Source organism: Diachasmimorpha longicaudata, chromosome 6 (genome assembly GCF_034640455.1).
Source record: "Diachasmimorpha longicaudata isolate KC_UGA_2023 chromosome 6, iyDiaLong2, whole genome shotgun sequence".
Taxonomy (NCBI): domain Eukaryota; kingdom Metazoa; phylum Arthropoda; class Insecta; order Hymenoptera; family Braconidae; genus Diachasmimorpha; species Diachasmimorpha longicaudata.
In genome coordinates, this window is record NC_087230.1 from 7,103,658 (window position 1) to 7,123,701 (window position 20,044).

Consider the following 20,044-nt stretch of genomic DNA (forward strand, 5'->3'; position numbering starts at 1 on the left):
ACGGATGCGCCAACTTTCCTTGTTACACAATTTGAAATCTCAAATTTCCTTGAGTTCCTCCAATTCCCCTGTTAATTACAGTTCGCAAACTTGCCAACAATACCAGCGAAATGAATTTTTCACAGGTCGACGGTGAGGCATGTCGCTTGCTTCCCTCGATAATTGATATTAAACTATTGAACAAAGCGACAATGTTGGCGAAGCGTAGAAGAACGAGCAAGTCGTCTCAGAACGTTGGAGCAAAGTTAGAGAGTTTGAAATTACCCCTAATGAGGATTAAGATGGCTGACTACATGGCATACCACTCGGACAAAGATCGCCTGAGAAAGGCAGCTGTTCTCTGGCGGGCAGAGCCCCTGGATCTCGAAGCAACAATGGATCTCGAGTCATTGAGGCAGATGTTGGCTAAGGAGTATCCAATGGACTCCTGCTGTTTTCTCGACTCCTACACAGCTGAGAGATTCTTCAGGATCGACAGGGCCCAGGAGCAACTGCATTACGTGACTGATGTTGCTGCTGAGGCAGTTTACATTCTCGATGAGGACTCTGGCAGTCAGGCAGCTAATGAATCGGATACAGCCAGCCATCTAGAGCCAGAGACAGCTCAGGCATCTCCCTGCGAGGAGAAATCACTGCGACCCACTTTGGTGAGCGACGAGAAGGCTCGAGTGCCCCTTGAGAAGAGAAAAGAGGCTGTGGAGAAGGCCAAGAGCTTCGATTCAGTCTCCGAGAGGAGAATGGACATGCGGAAGGAGCGCAAGAGCTTTGAGGATGTCAATGAGGACAGTATGAGCAAACAGTCCTCATCCAAAAATATCTCTGAGCCTGGGCAGTCCCACAGTGACCATGGATCAACGTTCATCAGTCCTCGGGACAGGCTCTTCGGCCTTTCGTCGGAAGTTCACACCTTCAACAGTGGTCTTCTTGAGAAGACCTCTGATGGAATTATCAGGGCGGCCAAAGTTGGCGATTTGAAGACACTGAAGGAGCTTCATGAGAGGGGGTATTCACTGCTCTCCATCGATGCCAGTGGACAGACAGCCTTGCATATCGCTGCCAGGCATGGACACAAGGATATCGTTAGATATCTCATCGCCTGTGCACCTTCTACTATTCTCAATATGGTTGACAACGACAAGTGAGTAAATCTTGACGTTAGTTTTCACGAATTTTGAGAATTCTTGTTTATTCGTAATTTTTTGTCTTTCAATTCATCAAGTGAGTGTATATCATTATTTCCATTTTACTTAAACATAATTAATCTCTCAGATATTTCGAATATCTCCCTCATTTTAGCATCCATTTATTTTCTTTTCATTTCACCAACTTCACTCATTTTGAAACCTCAAAAGCACTTGGGGAGGAATACGTTCTTAATAAAGGGGGAAAAAATTGCTACAGGGGACAGACAGCTTTGCACAAAGCTGCCCAACAGAAACGTCGCTCAATGTGCTGTATGCTGGTTGCCGGAGGGGCGACCCTGACTGTTCGAGATCGGCATGGTAATACAGCACAGCAGCTTGCCCTCATTGCTGAAGACAGGGATTTAGCAGCATATCTACACAGTAAGTACAAAGATGAGTGGAACATTGATGAAGAGCACTCGTTGGTTTCTCGATTGAACAGATAAATAATTTTTGTCACAGGCCAAGAGCAATTTCAACTCGTGACAGAGGATATGCAGAACCTTCCCTGACCTCTCGCTGTGTTTTGAGACAGCGTTGGAGGTGATTTTGAATTTTCAATTTTTGAAAATATCAGCTTGAGACGCTTTACTCAGGCTGCTCGTGTGTAGGTTATTTAGGGGTCCATTTTAATAAAATCCTTGAGTCGTTGGATTCTTCGGAGACGAGGGAAATGAACAACTCAGGATCGGCATATCTCTATTAGACGTTTAACACAATGTATGAAATAATGAGTTTAAGAAATTCGATTATGAAGATCCTCTATTTTTAATTACCTCGAAAAATAATACTAATATATATTTACAAAACGTTCAAAAAATCGTTAACAATCCACACATCTGTCTCTTTACATTTGTGAGGTAATTTGGCGATGGTTTTGTCTTTTTATAACAAGATAATTCATCTCGTGGCGTTAATTGTGATGAGATTAAATAATATCGAACTCTTCGTAATGATTATAGGATGAAGAGTTATTTCATCAATGAATCTCTTTGTCAGATGATAATCAACTCGATTTTAAAGTTATGGGAAAAAGTATTAATCATGCCTGCTGGAATTTACTCGAAGGACCTCGGCATAAATCTATTAATTAATGTATCGTAATCAAATCACATCTATTGAATTATAAGCGTAAAGCGTGTCTAATTCGTCAGTTGGTATTACACGAGGGAGAGGAATTATTTTTGGTGGTCAGGGGCCTGGAGGAATATTGAATTTAATTATCGGTACCAAAATGAAAAAAATGGGGATCAACGTACGAACACCAATTAGTTCTTAGAGACGGTCTATTGCTAAACTATATGAAATTATATTTAAACTACTTAATGAGGGACTGAGTTATGAATAATTTTTGATGGATTTCATGCGAATGATTTTTCCCCAGGGACAGAACAGGAATAGCTGATGCGGGTATTAGAATTGGTTTCGAGGAATGATTTTTTCCATTTTCATTCCGTAGAGATGCTTCCTCGGGCGATAGTTTAGAGTTACAGCGTTAGAAAAGAAAATGGAAATTTCCTGGATATGGAGAGGGAAATCATGACATTTTAGCTCAATTTAAGAGCTCTCAAATGGATTACAACTTTCAATTAAAACATGAATTTTCAATTTCGAACTTTCAAGAATATATTCAGGAAAATTTTTCCATGAAGTTTTTGCTTCTCAATAACAAAATTCCTAGAAATTTCAGCCAAAATTTCTACAGTGTACAATATTCTCTATTCCATAAATTTCACTTTAATTCATGGCAATCGATAGGATAAAAACAAGAAGTTTTGAGGCGAGAAGTCAATGGCAGAGGAGAACTCCAAAATTGATCGGGAATTGGGTACCTTACAATTGGCTTTAGGTAATGCTGTACAATCATATGTATACGCCCGCTGATAAACAAATAATTGTACAGAAATTTTTCTCTCCCCTATAAATAAATATGAAATCCCGGCCTGTGTACATCTAAAATTCGGTCTAGCCACTGTACATTGAACAATTATGGAAGAATGACCGTTCGTTACACGTAATGACATTGCCACTCTCAATCAACTCCAACAACATCGGCTTATCAATGCCACATTGTCGAGTTATCTTCTTGTACTTAAACGAGTCAACAAATGCCTTTTACGGTCCACTTTAAATTAACATTCTAGATAGTTTAAAAAAATATGTATCAAGTAGTGAATATGTAATGTCTTAATTGGGCAATTAATAGAAAGCGGGTGGGAAATGTTAACGAGTGGAGAAAAAAAAAACAACAATTGTAACACAGTATTGCCTTCCTAATGGGCGCTAATTCGATCTGGATTATCCAATTATTTACGTTTATAGATTCAATAAAATGTCGGACAATCAACGATGATAATCCGGATCGAATTTACCGGCCACTCACGTTACAAGCGATTCCCCGATTGAAAAAAAAATATCACGAAAAATTATTACGTTTAGGTTGTCCTGTTGTTGGTGAGATGACGAAATTTATGTGCACTATTCTCTTTTATAAATTTGATTGTTACTAAATTGCTCGTGACTTTTATTCAGTGTTTGTCACTTATAGTCTCGGACATTTTAATCAAGCATCAAGTTAATTGTTTAAAAAACTCTCGGGGAGTTTTCCATTTTTCAGGAAATTGTGGTTAATATCTTCAATGACTTTTTTTCCATCACTGACGATAGTGAAATTTCAACAGAATTTTGTCAATGCAAACACAGCTATGGCTGAACATCTCAAATATACTTTGACGATGAGAATGGGGTGAGATTCAGCTGAATTGGGTCGAGAAGATTAAATTCTTGGTTTGTGTAACGAGAACAGCTTATTCTGTACCAAGTGATGTTTTCGTCTCATTTTACGAATTATTTGCGCTTGAAATTTAGCATTCTTTGCCATAGACGACGAGGAAATAGGAGCTGTTGAAAAATTTACTTTCGTCTGATATTTTACATTCTCATTGAAACTTGATACCGAGAACAAAAAACCACCGGAGACCGTAAAATTTCGAGACAGGGCGGACGGAGGAAATGATGTAAAATGTGGAAGGAAAATATGTAAAATTTACGTAGTTGAACAATATATGTATTATAAAAACCCTCACATGTATTTTAAAGGAAGAGTGGAAAATTGCGGCCTGTTGATATACCGTAAGAGATTAATAACTGACTTAAAAAAAACTAGATCATATTGAAAACAATCGTTTTATCACTAGAGGAGTGAACAAATAATTCTACGAATCTCTATCATTGTTATCATTTGTTATTGTTTTACCGATAAGTAACTAGTTGATTCGTCTATCGAATTACTGACTAATATCAATTAATTAACGAAATATGAAGGATTAACTTAGACGCTGTCACTGAATCATCAAAGACTTGTCTCAATATATAGAAAAAAAAATCTTGAAATTACGAAACATTGTATTTAATCAAAGAGACAAATGTTTTTCTACAAATCCTCTGTGTGTTGAATGAATTGAATAGAGGGGGAGAAACACTATTTTGAAAATTCCTACTAGATTGTAATAATCATGGATGATTGCCTGTTCGATTCGAGACTTTACGTATTAAAAAATTTCATTGAAAACCCTGCAGTTCTTTCTGGAAACTTTTTATTGAATTTCCATCCCAATTCCTATTTTCTTAACAGATAGCACAGCAGGTGGTCTTGAAATTGATAGAGTTGATTTTTTCTGGCAAGAAATGAAATTTTCAAATAATCTATTTGTTTTTCATATTATGAGAGATGAAAAATGAATGGGCAAACAAATTCTGCTGATTTGCTTCATTCAATACCATTGATTTTTCCACCGAATTCGCTAGGTTTTTCAACGAATTTTTCTCGTGCGTGGCCTGTTGTATTTATTAACGTCGAATATTTTTCCATAGCGAGATAACTCCAGTTGTTGAAAAAATAGACGTTCAATGGGAATGAGGAGAGAGAAATGAAAAGGTCTTCTTGCAAATTATATTTGTAATAAACGTAAATAGAAAGAAAATGAAGATGAGTCGATGGAAAATGGTGATAATGTTGCTGTGAGTCTACAAAATGAACGACATTTTTTTGCGCTGATAACGGAGGAAGTAAAAACAGTATGGATATCTTACTATTTAAATTAGTTACAAATGTTATTATCCCATTGTTTGAATAATATAAATCTTTCATTAATTCGATTTTCATCAATTTAATTATCAACAATCATGTGATTCACTCATTAATGTCGACTAATTAGTGAATATATTTTTTTCATTACTAATAATTTGTTTGTGTGTCAATCGTTAGATTGAATTGACAAACTATTTTCAGTACTTTCCAATGGAATCTCAACGTACTTCGTAATGTCTACTTATTGTAATCGTTAGCTACTGTATGACGAAAGAAAAAATCCAAACGATATAACGAGTGAAAATGTGAGAGAAAGAATCCATTATCCAAGAGAATCTTGTAATTGATAATGACGAGACCATTATATTTTTTCTTCGATTAAAAATGAAAAACAAACGAATAAATACAGAGACTTTTTTGCGCTGTAAAGTTTATTAAATTTTACGATAATAAAGCACTTTACGAATAGTAACTCATTCATCATAAGTTAATTATCGAGAGTGAATGGAAATTAATCTGCATTAGCGTAGTGACTAGACAATAACTCAAGAGTAGAATGAAATTCACTAGTGCCCTCCGAGATGAATAATCACCCCTCGTCTCAGCCACTCGTCGCGATCCTCGCTGGGGCATCCAACTGGAAGTGAACAGATGAGTTCATTTCTCTGTGAGTCGCAGTAAACAGGAATTTCTAGCATTTGATGCTTCAAACTGTGTTTATTGTATATCGTATCGTCTTCATCCGTTTCTCCAGGTACGTATGACAGTTGACATCGAGGCGCAGCTACAATTGGAGGTGAATTCGAGTCTAATTCGTGAAGGAAACCTCCCCTGATTGTCGCACCTGAACAATGAATCATTTGAAATGCTATTAATGAATTTGTTGCGGAGCTGTGCGCTGTGAAAATCCCTTGCAATTAATACACAACGTGAATAAATTCAAGAAATAATTTCCAAAATACCTTCATCTCACTATTACCTGATATAAGCAGTCCTTCGATGACAATAGAATTCTCCCACTCATTCTTTTTAGTCTCATGGACCCAGTGAGCCCTCAACACGAGTCCCTCCAGTGATGACGAAGATTCCCTAGCAGTAAATTGCTTGAGTGCAGCTAAGAAGGCCCTAGGTCTAGTGATGGAGGAGAGGTCGACAATCCGAGGTATTCCATTCTCCAGAACATTTAGAGCCCTATGTCTCGTTAATAATTCATTTATGAAGAGTAAAAGCTCTCTGGGTGCTCCAGGCCACTCTTCCAGCCAAGTTTTCGGAATCTTTCCCCCATCCACTCCAGAATTTTCAAGATCACTCTTGACCAGATGGATCAATCGGTTTAGGAGTATCTTCTCATCAAAGAAGAAATTCTCCAGAGGATTATTTCCTCTCTGACTCCCCTCCACCCCTTTGACATGCGAATTTTGTTGTTCAATGTAATTACTCAAATCTCTCAGGAGTTTCGACTCAACTCTCCTTGCAGCTCTCCTCTCCATGCTGGAAGAGGTTTTCGAGCTCATGGACTTCAACACAGAGATCGCTGTTTCTGCGGCGGATCGCTCCCAGGCTCTCAGAGCATTGGCAGGAAGTCCAAAGAACTCCACAGGTGGGTCAGAGTCTGGTAACTGCTCGATGGATCGCCCAGAGTCTCGCCTGCAAGCCTCTGGCACAGACAGTAGTCCTGCCAGTTTGGTTTTCCCCTGGAAGATTTCTTCGGCCCATGTATTTCGCAGAATGGCACCTAGTGCTCGCATGTCGAACTCGTCCTGGAGCCGCCCACCATAAATGGCTATGTCCAGGAGCCCTCGGCCCTCCTCCCAGTCTAGATTGACTTCTGATTTCGACGTTTGGGGATTACTCACTACTAATTCGCGAGCTGCTTCCAGGTCTGCTTCACTCCATTCGTAAGGACGAATCCATCCTTGAGGAACAAATCTGAAAAGCCAAAAAATCATTTATTGATTCTAGTGAGTTTTTAATTAGATTTCTCATGAACGATTTCCATTAAAATTCAATTTTAATAGAAACTTAGTTGTACATGCAATAACACACCTTCTGCGCTCTTGCAAGACAGCATGCAGCCAAGCGAGGACAAAAAGTCCCTCAGAATTATTCCCTTGGCTCTTCTGCTGCTGCAATTGCTTTAGGGACCTCTTCAAGTTCCTCTTAACACCCTCTGGAGGCTCGTAAGCCACCTTCTCGCAGATTCCAGCAAGCCCAGGGTAGAATCCCCTACATTCTTCTGTAGTCAGCCAAATGCGAGTGACGGGATTCTTGTCTCTAGTGCATATGGGGCCTCGTAGGAGACTCTCCAGTCGAGGAAGCCAGTTGAGGGCTAGTTGCAGGTTGCTGAGAAGCACCCAGCCCCCTTTTCTGCCGGTACAAAGATAGACTTTTTAGAGGAAGTCGATAGCCCATTGAATACGATTTTAAAAATACTGAGTGTTTTATTATCGATAAAATCAATAAATAAATAACATCGAAAAATAAGAAGCGAAATTTATTCTCAATCTACTCAAGACTCGGTTTTACCTGCAGACTCTCTCAAGAGCAGCTTCAGCCTGCCCAACCTGTCCCTGCCCCAATGAAACCTCGATGAAGCCCTCAGGCAGTTTCAGCTTCGCCCCCAAAGCCCTCAATTCAGGTCCAGGGTCAGCACCAGGTGACAACAAGAGTAAAACAGGTCTCTGTCCCCTCTCTGCGATTTTTTCTAAACTCCAGGGAGGTGGTGCCAGATCCCGCACCCCCAGTTGCTCAGTCGTTAATTTAGTGAGCGCACTGTGGAGGTGATCAGGCCGGAGGGCCTGCACAGCCAGTACCTTCTGAAAAGCCGTCAGTGTCGGATCCTTGTAGATATTCCTTGGATCTTCCAGCCAGTCGGGCTTTATCTTTGAAGCCACCTGGGACAAGGTCGAGGCTAGAGCCTTTACAGCGGACCTCCGCTCCTCAGGGACCCAGTCGGGCACTTTCAAGTCTGTGTCTTCCTTTTTTATGACTACTCCGTCTTGCAGGAGATTTCGCTCATTCTCGGGAACCGGCTCGAGGGACAATGACAGGTGGAGGGCTAATGGGAGCCTGTGTTTTCGATAGGCAGCCTTGCTACACTGGTGAAGCGTCAAGGCCACCAGCCTAGAAAAATTAATATCGAATAACTGATCAATTGTTCCGTCTAATTTTTAAGTCGGTACGATCTTTCCAGCCGTTAAAAAATATTCAATCAATTCCCTGGACAACGCGAACTGAAAATTACGATAAAATGATGTCGTGCTTGAACTACTCACTTCTTCTCCACAAAAGTCTCCTGTTCCTTCTTGTCACTGCTGCCCCCCTGTTCCCGTTGTGCATCAGCCTCCAAGTAGATCTCCGTGAACGCTTCAACTGAGAAGACATAAAGAGGACTGAGGGCCGTAAGGCTTTTCACCGCCTTGAACACCCCGGCCGCAAACTTGGCGAGTTTCTCGTGCTCCTTGGACCTCTTGGAGACTTCCTCCCTTCTCCGTCGACTCTCCTCAAGAGCTTTGGCAATTTCCCTGGCTTTAGCCTGAGTAGTCTCCAAAGAACTCAGTAAACCCCCATCCTGGCTCTCCTGCAGAAGATCCTGCCCCCTGGCTGCCCCCAACTGGGCCAACAATTCTAGTCTCGCTGTGTCCCTCTCCCCCGAGAGTTTCTCTTCAAGCTCCAGGGCCTCTCGCCTCTGTTTCTCCAACTCTGGAGTGTCCCGCAGCAAGGCCTTCTCGACAAATCTTTCAGCAAGACTTCTGCTCCCCGCTCCAAGGGTGATCTTGAATAAAACAGCATCAGCCTCACTGGGAAGAGTGTCCAATCCATCCCTACGCGTTGCTAAGAATAGCTTGAATCCAGTCTGAGCAGGAAGTGTTCTGTCCCCAAGTCTCAGAGACTTATGTCTCAGCAGGGGCAGCAGAATTGCCGGCAATTCCACCACCTCCTCCACTAGAAGAGGCTTTCCAAAACGAACAGCGAGCTCCAGTGTCGTCAGGAACTTCGAGTCTTCCGGTTTTGTCGTCTCCAGACGGTTTCCAAAGTTAGATTTCAGCCAGCTAACAGCAATACCTGATAGGAACAACATTTGTATTCAATGCAATCACCAAAAAAAAAGTGAAAATTTTTTCAAAAGATTTAAATTACAATCTAAAAAGCATGTAAAAGCATTTAGTAACCTGAAGAGTCCATGAAAAGGGGGACAAGGGGTCCCTTCAGAGCGCAGGCAGCCCCCACCAGGCTCCCAGTATCAGTCGGCAGATCCTGAGCCCGCCAGAGCAGCCGTTCCCTCTCGGTAACCAACAGCTCCAGTGCCGACTTCTTCCACTTGTCATCCCTCCCCGGGTCTTGATACACGAGTAACGAAGCGACTTCAGCTGCCTCCACATCCAGACGTGTCCTCCTCGACGTCAGAGCTTCGAACTGCGTCTGCCAGTCACTATGCTCCACGTCCAATTTTTCCAGCAGGGCCCTGGCCGTTGACAGGCTAGCTTCGGTGGCTTCAGTTCGTAGCTGAAGGGCTGCTGCACCCCTCGAGTGCTCGGCAAGCTGCTCCTGGAGTTGGGCGACACGCGTTTCCACCGAATTGAGACCAGCTGCCAGTTTGTCAATTTGGGCTTCTGCCGCTGAGAGCTTCTCCGAGAGTTGACGCTGCTCGCGCTCGAGGGGAGCCACTTGCTGGAGGATCTGACCGTACTGGAGATTTGCCAGGACCCATGCAGCTAGCGGTGCTGCTGCCACAGATGCTCGTTTTGCCGTTTTCTCTTCAAATGAGTCCGGACGTTCTTTTATCAGCTTTGCCACAGCTTCGAGACTCGCTGGAGTGCTTCTCCTCGCATCCCAGGTTCTGATCTCGTCTTTAACACCTCTCTTAGCCAGGAAGGTTTTCATACTGTTCCACGATGTGTCTCTGATCCCCATAAGCCGCAGAACCCCTTCCAATACATCGCGAACAGCAGCTGGAGGGGCTCGCAGTGATCTGACTTCAGCCAGGGCATCCGCACCAATGCCTGCCACCGCTTGGGCCGCAGCTTCAACCAGAGGTTCAACCTTTCCAAGCTCCCGTTCGATGACCACTTTTCTCTTAGCCAGATCGATACTCTCCTTCTCAGTATCCGCCTTCAGTGTTGACATTTCTCCACGTTGACCAGTTGCGCCACGCATCGTTGCTGTTATCTGCTCGAGAGCTGCATTTGCACGCCCTTTCTCTTCCTCAAGTTCTTTCCGTTGCTTCGACGCCTCCTCTTCCAGTTTTGCCACCCTCTCCCCAGCCTCTCTCAACCTCCCAATACCAGCTTCAAGACTCTCTAGTTTCTTTCCCACATCGTGACTCCATTCGTCCTTGAGCTGTCTCCAAGTGTTCAACAGCGCCAGAAATCTCCCAGGCGATTGTTGCCCCTTGGGAGACCGCAGATGAGCCTCCACCAGAGTCCTCATTCCCGCCGACTGCTCTCCTCCACCTATCGACTTATCAACTCTAGCCCCGACTTCCATCAGTGATGCCTCAACAGTCCACCATTCGCTGCCGGGTGTCGTCGCCACCAGGATGCAATGCTGAAGCAGCCCAGACTGCATTAGCCACTCTTTCTTCACATCAGAGGAGTCCAGAATGACGACGATGTGAAGGAACTTCCTCAGCCTGTGGTAAAGGAACTGATCAAGAGTCCCAGCGAAGTCCTCCTTCCTCGCGAGATCGTTCAGAGGTGCCACGAGACCGTCAAGCTCCTCAGGAGACACCAGTCCAGGAATTTCACCTCTGGAAACCATCACTCCGGCTAGAACTGCCAGACCCTCCTCTCGGGCATGATGCTCTTCCAGCAGTAATAACGTTGGCTCTCCGTCGACTCCAGCCGCCTGCACAGCAGCTCTCACCCCAGCTTTTCCTCGACCGGGTCCAGCGTCGATCAATCGTGAAGACGAGAATGAAGCAGCTAATTTCACTGCTGATTTTCTACCGGCACCTGGACGCCCTGTGAGGACCACCCCTCGATGTCCACTTCCGAACGCCCAGCAAATCCCTGCAACTGTCGCCAGAAGATGAGGAGAAATTATCGTATTGACCGGATCACCCTCCCTCGCACATTTGGTGACTGCCCCTTCGATTTCCAGCTGCCACTCCTCAGGCCCCAAGGGCAGTAGCGCGCCGCCACCCTTCCAGATATAAATTTCGGTCGCTCCATCAGTAGCGTCCGGGATTCTGGACATCAACGTGGATTTCCAACGAGCCTGGTCCTTCGCCGGCAGTTTCGAGTTGAACAATCGCCTCCCCGAGTCCAAGAGGTACTGCGTGATGACATTTTGGTGCTCTGGGGCGGGGTAGGACTTTAGGGCCCTTGCCCACTGGGTCAGCTCCCGCGAGCTCCAGGAGAATGCCGAATCTTTATGAGTGACTGACGACAGGGACTCGTACATCGCATCAGCGAGGGTTGAGATCCACGTGGAGGGGATCTTCAGAGACTTCAGAGAGCTATGAAGGTGGACTTCGGCTATGGAAACTGTAGCTTTGGGTGTCGGGTGTGGGAGGTGACATGTCGCTAGAAGAGCGCTTAGCCGGGGGTGGAGATTTGTTGATGTGTCTGCGGTGGCAATGAGGGATATTGGGAGGGTAGCGAACTCCAGGTCTTCCTCGTGAAAGCCACCTTCTTGGAGGATTTGACGGACGAGCTCCTGAAGGTCATCAGACGCCAGATGAATATCCTCCAATAGCAGGACAACAGCTCCCCCACTTCTGGCCCTGTAAGTTCTCCCGTGCACCGAAGACTCTAGTTTAACGCACGATCTCTTGAGCCGAGCTGTTAAATCCTGAGGACCGAATAGGGAAGACCCTTTCACCACGCTGAGAGTCTCTAGGCCGTCTTTTAGAGATGATAGTGCAGCAGAGATGAGACTGCTTCGCCCACTGCCTCTGGGGCCCCTCAGGAGAACCGGTTGCCCAGACTCAATCCACGGCAAGATCGTGATTAGCCCTTGCTGGAGAACACTCGAGAGGGAAACAGGTCCGTCTTCGGTGTTGACTGACGTCTGAACCTCGGAGAAGGGCTCCAGACGATCGATCTCAGAGTTGTAGAGGATGTTAAGGGGTCTCTCGGGGTCTGGACACCTGCGGAGTATTTTTTATAGCTCCACTGGTTTATTTTTTTTTAATTCTATTGTACCTATATTTTTCATCAACTAACGAAAGAAAATACAAGATGAAAAAGTAGGGACGTTCATACTTTAAATTGTTTTCCTCCGAAAGTAAAAAATGATTCTCACCAAGAGTCAGTCAGTTGATAAATTAGCCTGGCCGTCTCCTCCCTGCCGATATCGCTCTCCAGCTGCCGACAAACGGCCAGGATCAGTCCCATGGTCACGAGACTCATCGAAGTGGCCTTGACCAGGTGCAACAAAACTGCTCCTGTGAGTCCAGAAGCTGACATTGTCTCTCCCGAAAACCTAAGAGCGGTGTCAAGTACCGAGGGAAGATGAGCACTGACGACGTTCCTGGCCATTTCCGGCAGCTGATCGAGTTTGGAGGGTATCAGGAATGCAGAGGGACTTGCACTTCCCAGATGCACAACACCTAGGCGAGAAACTGTCGCTGGACTAGCCGCAGATAGCTTGTGGGTCTCGAAAATGAATCTCACTCCAGCTCCTAATTTTATTCCCACACCGCTTGGAAGTGTCAGCAGTCTGTTGTCATCCAGAGCTGAGTTGAGAGCCTCTGCCCATCCAGGCTCGACGTCGCCATTCAGAACGATCCATAAAGGTGATGACCCTGCAGATGCGATTGCACAGGATAACAGGCCTTCCTTCCACTCCCTGAGACGAAATTTTCACAAAAAAAATGAAGTGGAGTAAAATTTCTAGACAAAATCGTTCAATAAGGAGCATTAATTACCTGGTTTGCGGATCGACTTTCCCCAGAAGTCTGGTCTTCGGAATGGCCCCCGGGAAGATTAGAATCTGCTTGATGTTGTCTCCAGACTTCCCGAGAGCCTCAGCCAACATATTCCTCACCAGAGTCTTTCCGCAACCTGCAGGACCGACTATCGCGACGCCACTTCTATTCTTCAGCTGATCGTACAACTGCTCGCACCGGTTGGCCACATCCCCGTGAATGCTCTTGGCCTCGCAAATGTCATCCAGAACTTTTCTCAACTCTAGTTTGACTTGGGAATCGCTGGTCCCTGAGGTACTCGTCTTCGGGAAAATGTCTCTGAGGAGCTCCAGGAATTTCTGCGTGTCTTCTTCAGTCAGTTTTGGAAGAATGGCTGCTTTGATTGCGTCAAGAAGCCTCTCCGACTCGGTTTGAGTCTCTGAGGAGGCAATGGCGTCTAGAACGGACCTGAGGGCACGCAGGCCCCAGTCATAATGCGGCTGCTTGCTTAACAATTTCTCGGATATGTCCAGGGTTTCGACAGCTTGGTGAGCAAGTGCTGACGCCTCCAGAAAGCCTCCGCACTCCAGCAAGGACTTGACAATGTCGTACCGGTCAGGGTGAGCCATCCCAATGGGTCTAAAGAGTCTTGCCAGGGAATCTGGAAGCTTATTCCTGCCTCCGTAGTCATCCCCGGCCGGATTCATCGTGATGAATACACAACAATGGGGGTCCAGGTTGACCACTTGATCCCCTAGGGTTACCTGGGTGGAGCCATCCCGCACAGCTTCCTGGAGAGGCCGGACCAGCATCGCCACAGCGCTCAGGGTCTTCTCCTCCAGACGATTAAACTCGTCGAAACAACCCCATGCACCGGCTTGCGCTAGACCACCTAGAATCCTCTTCATGACGCCTGCGTCCATTCCTGATTAAAAAAGTATTCACCGCATAATACTTTGGGTGTTATGTTTATATTATATATACAATAATATATAATATATTTGTGCTGTAATGCACATAGGAATTTTATAAAACCAAGAACAAATGTCGAGAAAAAATTACTTAGATTTTTCAGAAATGCAAACCTTCATCGCAATTGAAGACAAGTACGAGTCTCCCCAGTATGGAAGCAAGAGCCTTCACACTCTCCGTCTTGCCAGTTCCAGCAGGTCCAGTGGGGCTGCCCCCAAGTCCTAGTTTCATCGCTTGAGTCAAAGCCAAAAAGCATCGTTCAGTCAAAGGGGTCCTGACCAGGCCAGTCGCCGCCCCCTGGTACTCAAACCTGTAAGAGAACTCGGCCCCCGCGCACTTGATGATTGGTCCCTGCCGGGACCTATAGAACCTGAGTTGACGGTTCCACGTCCAAGTGGTCGACTCCCCTCTCTCCACGATCCTCAGTAGATTCCTTGTGATATTAAGATGATGAACACTGTCCAGAAGAAGGCACCTGGCCTTCTGTGCGGTAAGTGGATCCCCAGCGTCCTCCAAACCCCTGAACTTGGCCCTCCGCGTCTCCAGGAAGTCCACGAGTTTCTTAAGCGCGGATTTTCCACTCTGCAGAGCTGACTCACACCTCTCGGTGAAGTGTATTCTCTCAGAAAGCAGAAGAACCTGGGCCGGGTAGAGGAAGGGGTCATTGTTAGGGTCGACGAGGCATTTTTCGAGGCTCTGAGCCAGTGCCTTCCTCAGGACTTCCTCAAGATTCGACAGCCAAGTGGGGAGAGGATCGGCAAGATCGATGGAGACTGGTAATGCCATCGTTTCACCTTCCGGCGAGACAACAGCAGTCAGTTGTCCACCTTCTCGTTGCACAGAGCCAACCCCTTGGTACAATTTCGGCAAATGGGCGTCGAGTCCAGCGGAGCTGCCTGAAATAAGCTCTAGGAGATCTTCATCACTGAGGAAGTAAAGTCTAGGATAGGCTGATCGTTTCTCCTCCAGGAATTCATCCAAACTCCTCTGACATCTGTCCAGCAAGTCCTTCAGGCTCACCAACGCCGGCATGGGGAGCCTCCTCAATGACGGAACCCGCGGATCCCTCGATACCTCGCCCATCAAGTATCGGAACTCCTTGTCAGCCCTCGCCCACTTTCCTGAGTCACTGGGTGCTGCTCCGCTCCCATAAACGGGCTCCAGGTATACCCACTTTCGTTGTAAGGAGCCCAAGGCCTTCAGTCGCTCCTCGAGTTCCACGAGAGCTGTCTCGCAACGGGCTGCACGAGCGGCGAAGCGCTCATAACCCGACGCACCCTTTGCACCCTCGAGGAGGAGCTTCAGCTCACCAGCTCGAGCCAGAAGATCTCCGTACTCACCCACCAGGTAAATGGGGGTGTTTTTACTGTCCTTGGACTGTTGGAGGTGCAGAGAAGCGGATGCTTCCCAAGCTTCCAGTTCTATTAATGCCTGGCGAATTCCACTCTCAGCTATTGCTCGTTTCGATATTTCCTGGGGAGAGGGAAAGAAAATGGAATCGCTAGCAGAAGTAGTCATTCCCCGTCATTTCGCCTCAAACGAAAATTTCAGAGAAAATTTGAACAGCGAAATTTTTTAGAAACACAAAGTACGCACCTTAACTTTATCAACGTTTTCCTCAATCATCGGGACAGCTCTCAGTAAATGTCCTAGAGTAATATCCCTCATATTCCCCCCAACCCCGATGACCTCCTTCAGATCATTCCAGTGTTCCTCAGCAAGTTCATCCCCCCTCAGGATCTGCACCCACTCGATACCGCTCCGTATTTCCTTGATCTTGTTCCCAACAAAGGTGTCAATTTCCATGACATCGTTCTGCTGCCCTGACCTAGTCTCGTCCGGGTCCTTCAACTGGACTTTGATCCTCGCCTCCCATGAGTCCAGCCAATCATGGAGCCGCGGGAGTCTCCTGCGAGCTACACTCCACTCCTCAGCCTCTTGATTCTCAAGCTCCTTCAGAAATTCTTCCTGGAATCGGCAGTTGGATTCCTCCGCGTCGAGTTCCGCCTCCAGTCGTCTTGATACCTCAACATCGTCCTCAAGGATTTCATCAAGATTTAGTTCTACTCTAGTGCAGTCGGATATAAGTGAATCCTTCTGCTCTTCCAGGACTGTCCAGCGTTCTCTCATCGAGGCGACCCAGTCCAGGGTGATCGTTTCGGGTTTGGCGGACCATCGAGCCTCCCATCTCTCCTTTTCGTCCCTGAGGGCGACTGCCCGATGACGTAAATTGATCTTTGCGTCTTCTAACTGACGGGCAACAATTGTTTTGTGCCTTTCTAAACGATCTGCAAGGCCTTCCCAAGCGGCATGTGCTCCAGTGATTCCTGGAAAATATATAAAATATATGTGATTGGAATAGTTTTCCAAGTATCACGAAAAAATTACCATCTAACTTCTCCCTGGTCCATGCAGCCATGACCCTGGCCAATCCAGTCACAGCTTCCAACTCTTCTCCAACCCCCGAAGATTCCTCTGTAATTCTTTTATGCGCTTCAAACGCGAGCCCGACCTCCTCTACATCCTTCGGCCGTCGCTCCAATTCCCTAGCAGCAGCCGACAGGAAATCCACAACTCCCACTAGCCTCGAAGACGCCTCTGTCCGCAAATCCGAGGACAATCTATCCCAGTACCTCCTCGAAGCCGACTCTAAGTCATTTCTCGTCGTCGAAGTATCAACACACAAGCACCAGACCCTGACCTCCCCTCCCCTCAGCTTTCCAACTTCCTGGGCCCACTGCTTTGCGTCTTTGAAAGCTTTTTCCCAGTCTTGTGGAGACTTTCCTTTCAACTGCTCTCCAATATCAATCCTCGCTGGTGCAGCCAGTGGAATCCACTTCATCCTGACCTCTTCGAGACCAGAAAGCGCTACTTCTGCTTCTTTGTAAACACCACCATACAAGTAAGCGCTCCTCTGCACGAGACTTCCGAATTTTCCGTCAGTGGGATCACCAACTCCTCGGAAATTCGTCGGAATCGCAAGGAATCTTCTAACACCGGAATAGAGTTTGGCTCGTATTTCTTCGAGGGGTGGACGCCACTGCAGACAGCCCTCCCTGAATGTCAACTCGACCCTGATCTCCTGGAGTTTTCTGATCAGATTAGGAAGGGCCGCTCTGTAAGCTACACCGAGTACCTTCAGGAGTTGTCGGTCCCAGTGTAACTTCCAGGCTTTGGTGTTACCGTAATGTGAATCGACCTCGTCAACAACGGACCTCATATTCCTGAGGGCATCCTTCCAAGCCGACTGACTCCCAACAAGATTCACGACTTCCCCTTTCAGCAATCCTGTCACCAGATCTCTCAGATAAACATGTTTAGCTGCTAATTCGGAATTCTGTCTCGCAAATTTCCGGACAAACTCCCGGAGACGAGCGGTGTAGACGTCTACCGCGTGGAGATCCGACCAGACAACTCCAGATTGCTCGTGAACGGCTCTGGCAAGTTCCAGAGCTGTAGCCAGCATGAGAGGCCGCTGGGAAGGAACCATCCGGTCTCCAATGGTATTATGAAAATTGGCCACCTGCTGGAGAGCTCTAGCCCTTCCAGCGAGTGCCCCTGCACGTTCCACAAGCTCCCTTATTTCTCGAGGGAGCTCTATACCTTGTCCAGACAATGCTCTAGCCTCCTTTACTAGCTGTGTCAATCTGGGATCATAATTCACCTTCATCATGCTCGACCCGACCAGTTCCACCACCGCGGAATCTGCTCCAAGTGTCAGTTCTTTGCTGTTGATGGCGTCTCTAGTTTCATTCACCCAAGTCTCCACGAGGTTCTGACGCTTGCTTTCTGCGTCTTTCAGCCCCGCGGAGATTCTAGAGATGGCGTCCTTGAACCCAGGGAGATCGGACAACAGATCCTTCGATAGATTCTGAAGATCCTCCAGCCTGACTTCAGCCGCTCTGGCCGCCTGTACCTCCTGGAGGATCCGTGGAACGTCGAGAAGGTCTTCAGTATCCGGACCACTCTGATAGGTCTCAACGAGATCATCTAGAGCTGCCAGCAGGGACTCTCGCTCAGTTTGTAAAGCTCTCTTGATCCCTTCACGCTTCATCAGCTCAACGTACCTCTGGAATTCACCAACGAGGAGCGCTGGACTGCCTGCTCCGGCGAATTGCTTCTTGAGTTTCTCGGTTACACGTTCTTCAGCAGGCGCCAGACTCTCCTCGAGTCTTCTCTTCAGTCGCTCCCACTCCAGGTCCTTTCCCTCTTCCCCCAGAACGATCTTCATGTCGTCGAAATTCTGGAGAAGATTGTCAGTCCCCAACAATGATCTCTCGTTTTCCGTAAGGAGACGGGTCAGTTGGCGATGCTGGAGACGGACTTCGGACGCTTGCTTCAATCGATCCGCGAATTTGGAGCATCTCGGGGGTGAGAATGAGGCCCCTTTCCACGGATGGAGAGAGTGATGCGGCCAGAAGAGAGACGTCAGACGCTGGGACACATTCACCCACTTTTCGCAGACGTTGGCAGCGGTCTTGAAGGCCTCATCCCTCACTCGCACTTCCGTGCCCCGGATTTCGTCCAGCAAGGACTGCACCAGCGTGACGACTTCATCACCAATTATGTTCAAGAGAGATTTCATTTGCTCTTCGGAGTAGACTGGACCGTCCAACTTCCACAGGTCATCGACGCTCCCTGCGACTGCCTCGAGGACTTCTTCAACCCCTGATAGACCGTCCCTGGAGATGGCTGCACTCTCCAGCTCGACTCTGATATCTTTGACGATTTTACCGGCCTCTTCGAACAATTTTCTGTCGCTGGACTTCTTCGCGTCTTCTCTCCTCTTCCGAAAGGAGCCCTCTTCCTCGAGGAGGGTCGACGGCGGTCGCGGCCCTAGCAGGTCCTCTTCTAGCTTCTTGAGGTAGGACGTGTTCAGACCGGAAGACTGCAATGTTGGGGCCCATACTTGACGGAGGGCTTCTATCAACGCTGATCCTGAATTTCCACCCGTCGAAGCCACTTGCACTAGCTCGTGAAAGTTATCGTTCGTGATGGATGATGCTGATAGCTGATTGTCAGTAAGTCAATTTAGTGAAATGAGATTGATTCATTGCAAATGTTTAAAGGATTTAGAGTTAAATTTTTTCTGAAAATTCCTTGAAAAATCTCCAAGGGCAGTTTTAGAATTCTATTCTATATTTTCTACGTGCAATACTTGATACTGACCTTGAAGAACACTAGTGTTTTCTTCTCACTAGATGCTTCATTACTCAGCCTCAAATGCGAGGCATCATCAGCATCGCCCGGTTGAGCGCACAAGGTTCTAGACTGAGGAGTGTCGAGAAATCTGTCAAGGACCATATGGTCCTCAGGCTCCAGCGCATTACTCGGGGAAATCCCGAAGAAATAACTTGCTGTGGAAACTATGAAAGCTTCCCTCCTATCCACAACAACCATTATATCTACCACCGTTCCTGTCGTCTATTTGATATTACAACAAATTTCGGAACGTCGCTATCGCCGCGTTTTGCTTAACGGAATTATACCCACGTGCGCGCACTGAAGAGTAACTTGTGGCATTCGCAGAACTTTCCAATGACAAAGCAAATATAAAATGGTTTACGATAAATCCCTATGCACTTGGACTCCGTGAGGGTGTGATTGGAAGATATCCCGTATTATTTATTTTTCTCTCGTGGAGATATGGTTGCAACGTCACGTAGAGAATTAAGGCAGGGTAAGTAGTTGCTCCGGTCGTTGTCATAGTTACATCGAGGTACAAACAAATAGTGTACCTGGTTGCGCGTGACTCATACACGTGGGTCTCGACAGTTGGAGGGGACATTTTTCAAATCCGATATCACTAAATTATTCATTGAGTAAATGATTTTTCATTTTTATCTTATTAGGACATAAGAGAATGAAATTAATTTTTTCATGTAATTCGGACTCTTTTATAGAACCCTTAAGTGTTCCCAGGCTTTTGCAATTTTTAATAATTAG

The 20,044-nt window shown here is 46.4% G+C and overlaps 2 protein-coding genes across 11 annotated transcripts in view; one reads left to right on the forward strand and one right to left on the reverse strand.

Annotated features, from left to right (window-relative positions):
• Positions 1–5,750, forward strand: part of Rdga (retinal degeneration A) — a 34,660-nt gene extending 28,910 nt beyond the window's left edge. For all 10 annotated transcript variants that reach the window (XM_064122752.1, XM_064122753.1, XM_064122756.1 and 7 more), the window contains 3 exons: positions 126–1,138; positions 1,402–1,565; positions 1,647–5,750. In XM_064122752.1, the coding sequence (XP_063978822.1) occupies positions 126–1,138; positions 1,402–1,565; positions 1,647–1,696 (1,227 nt within the window). In that variant the 3' untranslated portion in view covers positions 1,697–5,750. The remainder of the gene's footprint in view (positions 1–125; positions 1,139–1,401; positions 1,566–1,646) is intronic.
• LOC135163369 (cytoplasmic dynein 2 heavy chain 1) lies at positions 4,010–19,820 on the reverse strand. Its single transcript, XM_064122748.1, has 12 exons — positions 19,268–19,820; positions 16,487–19,109; positions 15,695–16,425; positions 14,212–15,571; positions 13,148–14,051; positions 12,523–13,068; positions 9,447–12,367; positions 8,550–9,339; positions 7,801–8,397; positions 7,321–7,641; positions 6,254–7,203; positions 4,010–6,118 (listed from the first exon to the last, which is right to left on the reverse strand). The coding sequence occupies exons 1-12, from the start codon at positions 19,496–19,498 to the stop codon at positions 5,841–5,843; spliced, it is 12,252 nt and encodes a 4,083-aa protein (XP_063978818.1). The 5' UTR covers positions 19,499–19,820; the 3' UTR covers positions 4,010–5,840.
• Between the last annotated feature and the right edge of the window lie 224 nt (positions 19,821–20,044).